Source organism: Arvicola amphibius, chromosome 8 (genome assembly GCF_903992535.2).
Source record: "Arvicola amphibius chromosome 8, mArvAmp1.2, whole genome shotgun sequence".
Lineage (NCBI taxonomy): Eukaryota > Metazoa > Chordata > Mammalia > Rodentia > Cricetidae > Arvicola > Arvicola amphibius.
The window spans coordinates 80,287,314-80,298,587 of NC_052054.1; the positions used below are offsets into that span (position 1 = coordinate 80,287,314).

General features: G+C 50.1%; 1 protein-coding gene across 1 annotated transcript; it reads right to left on the reverse strand.

Annotated features, from left to right (window-relative positions):
• Positions 1–8,356: 8,356 nt before the first annotated feature.
• On the reverse strand, positions 8,357–10,079 carry LOC119820825 (hepcidin antimicrobial peptide). Its single transcript, XM_038339461.2, has 3 exons — positions 9,923–10,079; positions 8,641–8,700; positions 8,357–8,554 (listed from the first exon to the last, which is right to left on the reverse strand). Exons 1-3 carry the CDS (start codon positions 10,007–10,009, stop codon positions 8,450–8,452), a joined length of 252 nt encoding a protein of 83 aa, XP_038195389.1. The 5' UTR covers positions 10,010–10,079; the 3' UTR covers positions 8,357–8,449.
• Positions 10,080–11,274: the final 1,195 nt, after the last annotated feature.

The following is an 11,274-nucleotide window of genomic DNA, read 5'->3' on the forward strand; positions in this document are numbered from 1 at the left end:
GAACAGACTCACACAATGGAGATTCGGAGATTCGTGCGGACCCAACCCCACCCCGAGACCTTGTTTCTACAGAGAAGCGTCTGTGCGCCGGCTATGCAGAGACCACCTGACTGCCCTCAGTCTTTGACGCGCACGCCTGGGCAGTCATGGCTCTAACTGTCACGCTCACAAGTCACAAGGACCTGCACACACACTGAGGTGTGACTACGGAGCTCTCTACCTAAGGGCACAGCACAGCTGTGGCTGAAAGGACCTAGAGGTATCCAGAGGTGAGAACCAACCATTGAATGTAAGCAGATGGGTGTCACAGGCGTGCACACTGTGCATTCTCTACTGGGGGGCAAACTGTGGTCTTGGGGTGGCTCAGCTAGGACGATGATTTGAAGTTTTCTAAAGAATCTAGTATTTGTAAAGCAAACAGATCCCTCATCTGTAGTGTTAAATTTCCAGCGGAGAAGCAAGGCATAGTGACAGTACACCTGTCAACCCAGAACACAGGAAAGGAGGCAGGAGGATCAGAAGTTCAAAACCAGCCTGGGTTCCCTTAGCAAGTTGGAGGTTAGTTAGCCTGGGCTACGCATGGCCCCATTTCAACAAGCAGAAACAAACCCAAGGAAGGGGTGGAGATAGGAAAAAAAAAACCACACACCTGCAAATCTCTTTAGAGAAGTATAATGAGAAAGAGTCAAGGAGCACTAATACAGATGGCTCCATGGGGGAGGGGTCACGCACACTCACCCTCTCATCCCCACTGTGGACCCAGGTACTCACAGCCTGCTGGCTTCAAGAGTCTGGTGGCTCTGCAACCTTCCCTTCTCCCCCAGCCCAGACCACTCTCCTGTCACTCCCAATTTTGGGAACCCCAGAGGCTGGCACTGCAGAAGCCACGTCCATCATGAGGTGTGCCCATGATCAAGGTCCCCTTGTCTTCTTCCCAAGGCCCCGTGGCTGTCTCCACCCCACCACTGTCTCCATTAAGATCCCAGTCGTTCCAAAGCGACACCCTGCCCCATTCCAAATGAGTGACCCTCCAGTTCACGGTGACACTCCTCGGCTTCTTGGCATACCTGGCCTTGCACATGCCCTGGCTGCCAATGCTCCCGACCCCATGGGGGCGGTTTGCCCCTCCTTCGCCTTAGCCGTCTCTACCTCAGTACTCACTTGGATGGTCTGGCTTCTGTGCCTTCTGCTCCGCTGGCCCAGCTCACACACAGTCTCTCGGCTTCCCAGGGTCTAGGCCCCCACTTGCCAGTCCCTCCTCTCCCCCCCCCCCGGGTGCCAGGGGCCGCCTGCCTCCAGGGCCCAGCTCCTCCCTGCCCTCGGGGGAGGGGGGTACAAAGGGGCCCTTGTCACCACAAAGCTGGGACCAGGCAGCCCGACGCCTGGGTCCTACTAGCTCCTTCCTAGAGAAAATGGGGGTCTGCCTGCCTTGCTCCTCCCCCTTCCTCCATGAACATATACCCTAATTTTATTCTTGGGGAGGTAGGAGTGGCCTCATGTTTCTGAAAGTTCCTGGATGAAAGGGGGAACCTGTTGTCTTCTAGGAATTGGTGTGTGATGTTGGTCCCAAGAGTCCAGTAGAGAGAAACTGGTCTCCAGGAGGAGGAGGCAGGACGCCCTCTCCCTGTTTGGCTCCAGAGTCATCTCCACCATGTTGAGTCCCCTCCATGGGGTGCTTCCCTTCCTGGTCTGTTTTCTCCTTGCCACTTCTTGTCCTTCTTCAATGACCTTAGCCTCTGTTCCCTGGTGAGATCACCACCTTCCTCTGGTGAGATTGCCACCTTTCCCTGGTAGGACAAGGACTGTCTGTCATTCTGAGTCTCCACCGACTCAAAAGGTGCTTGCAGATATTCTGCTAATGCCCTGTGGCATTTGGGACTCAGAGGTTATTCTTGACCCTCCTTGCTGGAGAGCTGTCCCCGCCTTATCCTTCCTGCCCCCAGCCCTGCTCCCCCATACTTAACGCTGGAGGCAGTGGCTCCCCCTCTTTAAAGTCACATTTATTGGTTTGCTTATTTTTGATTTGTTGTGTGTTTTGCTTGTCTGTGCATCACTTGCCTGTGTGGTGCTCATGGAAGTCCCATGAGGCATCGGGTCCTCTGGATCTGGAGTTCCAGACGGTTGTGAGCTACCATGTGGGTGCTGGGACCTGAACCCAAGTCCTCTGGAAGAACAGCAAGTGCTCTTATCTGCTGAGCCATCTCTCCAGCTCCTACTTTATTTTATTTATTTAGTGAATGTGTGTAGATTTGTAAATGTACCTCAGCTGGATGTGGAAGACAGTCTGTAGGAGTTGGTTCTCTCCTTTCATTATGGAGGATGGAGGTTCCAGAGATCCACCTCGGGTCATGAGGCTTGGTATCAAGCACCATTACCCACTGACCGATATCTTGCTGGTCCACTCCTTTTTTGTTTGTTTGTTTGTTTGTTTGAGGCAGGGTTTCTCTGTAGCTTTGGGATCCTCTTTTTTTTCCAATTTGTTCTTAAAGGCTGTCTTGATATATACAGGCTGACCTCCAGCCCACTATGTAGCCCAGGCTAGTCTTGAATACCATATGCCAAAGTCTCCAGAGTGCTGGTATTATAGGTGTCTGGCCCCTGCCCTCCATTCAAAAACTGTACTTTCTTTCCATAGAACTCAACATGACTGAAGCTGGCCACTTTGCCCTTAGGGATGCTGTCTGGTCCCTAACCCTACCTTGCCTTCTCATCTAGCCAGGAGCTCTGAAGAGAGCAGACTTCCCATGGAAACCTGTCTGTGGATTTGTTTGGGATCTTTAAAAACCAGGCTTTTGTGCACACAGGGCTATATTAGCTCTCTGAGCTGGGTGAGGACCCTCTAGGGTGGAGTCCACAATGGTCCTGAATCAGGCATGAGCTTTGCAAAGTGGGCAGGGTGGTTGAGGTGGCAGGACACAGGCATTTCACTGCCCTGAAGAGGCCAGAGCAGGTGAGGGGTGTGGTGTGCGGGAGGAGGAGTCCTTTTCTCCAGGAGTGAGGGCAGGGAAATCCCTTAGACTAGGGAGCAGGTCAGGAGTTAGGGAGACTGGACTTGGGGGTGCCACCCCCACCTCAGACTTCATGACGTCAGGCTCTACCCGTGCCTTTCCCAGTCTGAGACAATGGTCCATTGAAAGTGGGGCGGGGCTTGGAAGCCTAGGTTCCGGACAAGAGAGAGCCCTGGTGCCTGGACTCTGGTGGTAGATATGAAGATTCCGGGATGCTCTGTGCCACAGATGTCTAACCACAGCAGTGCCACTGAGTTGGTGTTCCTGTGCAGAGGGGGGTGGTCTGTCAGCTTTGGGTGTGGACTGGAGGCAGTCCCTAGAGAAGGAAAATGGGCAGGTGAGTCCCACTGAGAGAGTCTTTTATTGAGCCAGGGGACTGGGCACCCACCCATAAGGGAGGAGCAGATGGAATGAGAGCCAGAGAGGGGCTGGGTAAAGGGGCTACCTGTCACACAGATCAGCTGAAGACATCAAGAAAGCAAGTTTTCAGTCTGCAAGGGCTGAGGAAAAATTTCTAAACTAGAATGTGTTATGTCACATCCTTTCAGGCATCAATTTCAGAATCAAGTTGCCAGCAGGGTTACTTCCTATTGAGCTTAGAGAAAAGGCTCTGCTGCAGTCCCCCAGTCCCCCAGCCCCCAGTCCCCCAGCACCCCAACCCCTCCTCCACCCAGCCTGGGACTCAGAGCTTTGCATATTCACACAGAATTCTACCAGGATCTGTCTTTGTTCAAATCTCCCCTTTTGCCAAGACATCAATCATGTTGGATTAAAGCCCACCATTATGATTTCTTCTTAACTGTTACCCTCGGTAAAGACCTACCAACAAAGCCAGGTGTCATGGCACACACCTGTAATTCCAGCACGTGAGAGGTGGAGGCAGGATGATCAATAAGTTCAAGGTCATTCTCAGCTACATTAGACCCTGTCTTATCCTCTCTCCCTCAAAAAAGACCCCATCTCTAACTAAGGTCACATTCTGAGGGACTGAGGTTTAAGATATCAGTATATAAATGGGGGAGGACATGGAAATTTTGTGTATTGTAATGATTTTTGCTTGTTAGCCCAATTTTATTCAAAATAGCATGCAAACTAGAGAAGACATCTCCAGACGCGTAGTGCTGATAGTCTCTTCATCTCTTAGTGTTGTCTTCTGCCAGGGCCTGGGCTTAGCCAGCCCAGAGTCCCTTTGCTGCTCTAAGTTAAGTCTGGTTATTTCCTGCCAAGGGTTACCACAGTGCGATTCTCAGGTCAGCAGCAGCTACAGGGCTGTGTCCTGTAGCAAGTCAAGGGACTCTAGTTCGGTTGGTAGAGTGCTTGCCTAGCTTGTATCAAGCCTGGTGTTTGAGTCCCAGCACCACATATACTGGGTATACGGGGAATACTGTCATACGTCTATAATTTCAGCACTCAAAAGGTAGAGGACAGTGGATCAGAAGTTCGAGATGGTCCTCACCGACCTAGTCCGAGACCAACCTTGGCTACCAGAGACCGTCTCAAAAAAGGAGGCAAGGGTTGGAGAGATTAAGATGGGGAGTAAAGTTGGGCAGTAGTGGGTGCTTTTAATCCCAGCATTTAGGAGGCAGAAGCAGGTGAATCTCTGTGAGTTGGAGGCCAGCCTGGTATACATAGCAAGTGGCAGGTCAGCCAGGGCTACACAGTGAGACTTTTTCTCAAAAGCAAATATTTCTGGGTCTAGCCTGTCTGCTGAATGGGAAGCCCCAGGGATGGGGCTCAGCAGTGTGCATTTGAATAGGCTTGCATACGATCCACCCTGATGCATACTAAAGTTTTTGCTGGTGGTGGCTTTTTGGTTTTTAAAAACAGGGTTTCTTTGTGTAGCCCTGGCTGTCCTGGAACTCTCTCTGTAGATCAGACTGGCCTTGAACTCACAGAGATCTGCCTGCCCCTGCCACCCCTCCCAAGTGCTTGGATCAAAAGTGTGTGCCACCACACAGGGCTTGCACACACACTAAAGTTGTAATCCCTCTGCTTCCGGTGCCACAGCTCTAGGACCTTTTGAAGAAATGTATCCAAAAATGAAAGAAGGGTACCCAGAGCTGTTCCCTGTAATCAGCACTGTTACAGGGTAGTTACTTTTTTGCCAATGTAGCAAAACACTCTTGGAAACAGCTAAAAGGAGGAAGGATGTGTTTCAGCTTATGGGTCCAGCGATTCCTGTAGTGGTCAGTTGCCTCCCTCAGGCCCTGTGGGCCTCAGGCAAAGCATCATGGCAGGAGTGAACACTTGTTTCCAGCACCGAGCCAGAAGGCAGAAAGCGAAATAGACGACTTCCAGAAGCTTCAAAGGCACACCTCCATTAATCTGTATTTTTAATTTTTTAAGCAAGAAAGCTTAAAGATGAATTACACTTGGCCACAAGTAAGAACAGAACTAGTCCAGGATGTCCCAGGTGCGGGGCCGAGTGCCGGCGGGACTGTCTTGGTTGTAAGGAAGCTAGTCTTTTTTGGTGGTCTCAGTGAGCAGCCGGTGATGTACCAGATCCACTGACACAGACTTATTACCGACAGCAACATACAGGCCAACAACTTGATCCAGCGTCGTAGCCGTCAGCACCCCTCACTTCTGCTCCTCCAGCCTTCTTGGGTGCACAAGCTAATTTACTTGGACCTTGGCTTTCTCTTTCTTCCTTTGAGCTTCAGTTTGCGCATGCGCTTTTCCCTCCCCTTCGCTCTCTTGGCGCAGGAGTTTCAAGGAAGATGTTGCCAAGGCTGAGCCCTTCTTTGAATTTTTAAGATTTACTTTCATCATTTTAAAATTGAGTGTGTGCACACGTGCAGGTGACTATGCGCATGAGTGCAAGTACCTTCAGAGGCCAGAAGAGGGCGTCAGCATCCCTGGAGCTGGAGTTAGAGGGGGCTGAATGACTGGACCTGGGTGCTGGAAGCTAAACCCTAGACTTCTGCAAGAGCAGTACATGCTCTTAACTGTCACGTCACTTCTCCCGTCCCCTAGTCTACTAGCAAGTTAAAGTGGGGTTACAGTGAGACTCTGTTTTTAAAACAAAACAAAATAGGGGGTGAAAGAGACCTCACCTCTGCCCTGTTAATAATGCCTTTGCACATTTTGGGGGCATTTGGTAGTTTTCAAAAACAATCCTCATTCCTGTCCTTGGCTGAATTCAGCAAACAAAAGCGCTAGTACCACGAGGAGCCAAGCACTCTGTAGCAGGGTCCTCTCCCTGTCCCTTCTGTCTCCATTCAGGAAACCCCTAATTAGCTTCTGGTGCTTGTCCACTACAGCTCCTAGGCTGCTTGAGTCTTAAGATCTTTCAGTGAGCCCAGCAAACTGGGAATGTAGGCGACCTGCATTCAACCTGGGGTGACTGGCTTATATGGAACCCTGGACCACCTTCATTTGGAGATGCTCAAGTCATACCCTTACATTGTGGGTGAGGAGAGAGGGTCTTCTGAAGAGTGTGAAAGGGTAAGCCAGGGGATGGAGCACTTCATGAGCTCAGACATTTTCCAGTCCTGTGCTTTGTTCTGTGTGTGTATGTGTGTGTGTGTGATATAACTAGGGGCTATGATGTCATTGTTGGGGGAGGGGTATTGCTTTCTGCTGTACTGAGTACACTGCCTGATCTGGACTCAACCCCATCAGAGGTCGTGATCAGTGCCTCTGGTTTTAGTGTCTCATCAAGCCTGCATTTGTTAGGTGGAACAAAGTAACGACAAGAGAAGCCAGAGTGACAGGAATTGCAAGGTTGTAGAAAAGCAGGTTGTGTGTGGGGGTGTCCTCGGTCTTCTCCCCTCCCTCAGATGAGTGGCCTCTTATAGTTTCTGGAGGTAAAAGGTGGTGGTGGATGAAGTTGGTGCTGACTTTAGTTTGACTGAGTTTGTCCTATGGACTGAATTTTAACTTCTAGTTGGGCTGAGGTAAAAGGAATGCATGCAGGTTTAGAAGCCAGCCTGTGTACATAGTGAGTTTCAGTGTAGCCCGGGCTACATATAGGGTAGCCCGGGCTACATATAGGGATAGAGATGTAGGCAAAGTGGGAACAGTGCTTACCTAGAATGCACGAGGCCCTGGTTTGATTCTCAGCACCGCACATGATGGCACATGCTTATAAAACCAGAACGCGGAAGGTGGGGGTGAGGGTCATCCTTGGCTACTTCGAGAGTGCAAAGCTGGGCTAGACTACTCGATACCCTACCTAAAAAGATAAATAAAAAGGAGTCTCTTTGGGCTCTTAGTGGTATAAGCATTTGGCTGTTCTGTGTGAGGCCTGTGTTTGATCATCCAGTACTGGGGGAAAGAACTGAGAAGAACTTTCTGTTGTCGTTATTACTACTAGCTTGAACGGCCTTTCCAGCGGAGGTGCCAACATTCAGAGTATTAGCGTACCTCACAAGAAGGGTTTCCAGACTCTCATGACAAAGGTCATGCCCTTCTCCGCATGGACCTCTGGACATGGTGGCTGGCTCACAGGGTTCCCTGTATTTAGGCTATTATTTCCCTTCTAGGATACAACAGCAGCCACATGATCAATGTCCTTTCTCATCATTAAGGCTGCTGTAATCATATAAGCTGGGACGACAGTGAATCACATCTCGTGTCTCTCTGTGTCCCTATTAAAAGAGAAATCAGGCTGGAGAGGTGGCTCAGTGAGTAATGTGTTTGCCATACAAGCATAGGAACTGGAATCCCAGCACTCATATTACTAGCTGGTGTGACCACACATGTCTGTGTCCCCACTGGGCAGGAGACAGATGGATCCCAGAGACTTGCTGGCCACACACTTTAGGGGAATCAGTGAGCTCCAGGCTCAGTGAGAGACCTTGTCTCAAAAACAAAATAAAAGATAAAACAAACTAACAAAAACAAAAAGCAAACAAACAGAACAAAAACTAAGTGAAATAAAAACTAGGAAAACAAGTGACCTAGCTATGGTATACACGCCTTTAACCCCAACACTTAGGACGCAGAGGCAGGAGGATCTCTGTGAGTTTGTCAAAGCAAGTTTCATACCAGCTGTGGCCACTCTGGCTGGTACATGTGTTCACATGCACACACACATACGCACATGATTTAAAAAATTTTTTTTCAATAAATATCTTTTAAAAAGAAAGAAAGAACAAGCATGAGAGGCAAGTTTATTCAGCTTTCTTCCTGGGTTGTTACATAAACTCCAGACCTTCTGAAGTGGGAAACACATTGAAGAATAGACAACAAATGGGTTCACCTAGTTTCTAGCAGCCTCCATGCACATAGACCCGCATTAGACCCGCATACCCTCCCAAGTGACTGTCCCTGGGCATCAGGGCTTGCACCAAGTCCATGAGCCTTTGTTAAGGAAAAGCAAAACAAAAAAACAGATACCATAGTTTGAAAACAAAATCGTCACATTTATTTTGAGTTCATAAATAAATGGGGGCTGAGGGGAGGCTAGGGGTGCTGAGAGAACTGGACACATGGCTCTATGTTTTGCAACAGATGCCACAGCGAGGATTGTTACAGCATCGACAGCAGAAGACGCAGACTGGGAAGTAGGTGTCCCGCTTGGTTCGCGTTGGAATCAGGAGCTGCATGGAATGGAAGAGAAGTGAGCTGCCTTGCTTGGGCGTGGGAAAGGTTGGAGGGGTCAGGAAGGGAGTCCCAGTTCTCTTACCGTCTCGTCTGCCCTGCCTTCTGCCCCGTGCCCAGGCTGTAGTGCTTCAGGCTGTCTTGCCTGTGAAAGCAGAAAGGGTACCTGAGTATTGCAGTCTCCAGCATAGCTTTCTGACTCAACTCTGCCAACTTGTTCCTTCCCCAGGGGCTTAGGGACCTGTGTTTAGATGGAATTCCTGGAAGAGGCCTCACTGCCCTGATTTTCCCACCATGCCTTGCATGTTCTACTTCCTAAAAGCACCCCACCTTTTTGATGCTGAATCCAGCTCCTGGACACTACCCTCGCAACAGGTCTGACTGCATCATATATACCATTATAAGCCAATAATCCCACAGCGCAGTAACTTCTCACCATCACTACGATTGTGGTTTTCCCTTTCTCAGCAACCCAAGGACCAATCATCGTCTGCACAGCTGTCCACAAAGCTTGGCACAGCCGGAACAACCACCGCCCTCTCCCTACTCCCAACTCTGACTCCACTCTTCAGACCCTACAGACCCAAGGATCCTGTGAGTGCCATTCACTCGAGTGCCCATTCTCCTGTCGCAGCTCCAAGGCACAAATCTGGTGTCTTTGTTGTTGTTTGAGACAGGGTTTTCATAGCCTAGGTTGGCACTGAACTTGCTATGTAGCCAACGATGACTGTGAACTTCTGGTTCTCCCTCCTCCACCTTCCGAGTGCCCACACCAAGTCTGGTTCTGGGGCATTTTCTTTCTTTCTTACATGTGTATGAATGTTTTGCCTGCATATATGCATGTACACCACATACATGTCTAGTGCCCATGTAGCTCAAAAGGCATCAATCAGATGCCCTGGAAGTGAGTTAAGGATGGTTGTGAGCCACCATGCAGGTGCTAGGAACTGACCCCGGGTCCTCAGCAAAAGCATCAAATGCTCTAACTGCTGAGCCGCCTCTCCGGCCTCTTCTGTATTATTTTCTTATAAAATACTTTTGCTTGGCGTTCTGTATCTCTGCCCCAGCTCTGGTTCTTCCTGATAGTCATTCTGCCCGTCATCTCTTATGCTATCCACAAATAAGTGTTTTCTAACAGTCATTGAAAGGCATTTTAAAAAAATGCCCTGACTGGGATGGGACAGCCAGAGGAACATGTTGTCTGACTTTCCAGCATGTTACTTCACACCTGTGCAGCTAGAGGGGGTGCCTCAGCCCTTCCGCTCAAAACCACCCTTGCCCCTTCAGTAGCTGCCCCGAACACTCGGTGCTGAGCCCCTGCCTCCCGGGGAATGGCTCTCCCATTGCAGTAGGCCTGGGGTGCTCACCAGCTGCTGGAGAAAGGAGCTGCTGGCTAGGCTGGCGATGAGGAGAAGCAGGAGACAGGCAGCCTGGATCTTAGTACTCTGTGCCATCGTGCCTTCTGTCCTGTTGTGCAGCCTAAGGACTTGCCTGGTGTCTGGGACCCAGTCCTAGTCCTTTTTATGGGACCAGTTGGAGGAGGGGACGCCTGAACCCCCTCCCCTTTGCCCTGACTCATTTCCAAGAAGATAGTGGCGCCGAACAGACGGGAGAGATAAGCGGGAACAGAGTGACAGGGGACAGGGTTGTGTCACCCTCAGCCAGCAGAGGTGCACCCAGGGGGTGGGGCAGCTAGGGCCATGGACACAACCTCCAGCCAGCCACCTGTGATGTCACCCTGTGGCTCTCAGAAAAATTCCCCTTCTTTCCCCTAGACACTTATCTGTGTCTTCAGTATGGCTGTCACTCACTGGGCTCTTCAGGACACAGCAATGGGGTACACATGTGCATCCCACATGTACAGGGTGCATCCTAGAGTGAGTCAGGACAGCAGCCAAAGGTCTGGACAGATGCCCAAGCATAGGCTACACCATGGTGTTCAATGTCCAGACCATAAGATGTAGTTGTCTGTTGAAATCACCTTGTGCCTAAGGTGGTGGTGGTCATTATTCATAGCCAGAGCCAACACATTTCACAGCCGAGCATGTGAACTAATTCATTCTTTCGCACACCAGGGTGCACATTAATTCACTGTGTCTTTCACACCAGTACCAAGCCATGTTCGTCTTAACAGCTGATGCCACTTGGCCTCCAAGTAGATGCCTTCGTCCTCCTGGGCTTTATTAGTGTTTAGGCTTAAAGTCACCTTCTCAGCACCAACCCCAAGGGCCTGGTCTGATCTAGTCATCAAACTTCCATCTCCCTCTAAGCACAGGAGACACAGGAGCACGTTAGACTTGGCTTGGCAGAGCAGACTATGCACATCATGCAACTCCCAAGTGCAGTGGTTACACCAGAACCTTCTCAATTGTCATGCTGGGAGAATTTACACCACAGAAACTTGTACGCAGCACACACCAGGGCATTTGTAGTTGGTTTTGGGGTACTACTGAATTCTGGGTGGTGTCCTTGTTCTGATCTGTTACCTGGATCCCTTGGTGTACATGGCCGCGGAGACATTGTAACAAACTTGACTCCAGAGACAGGCGAACGGACACCATGCATGACTCACACAGGAACCACCCAGAGTCGATCCTGTATAAAGCCCTGGGGACAATGCTATTCCTCTATTGCCGCTGCTGCTGCTCACTAGGGTTCCTCACTTCCTTCCCATGCCTCTCAAAGAGAGCATTAGGGAGTCATAAGGCCAAAGACAGGG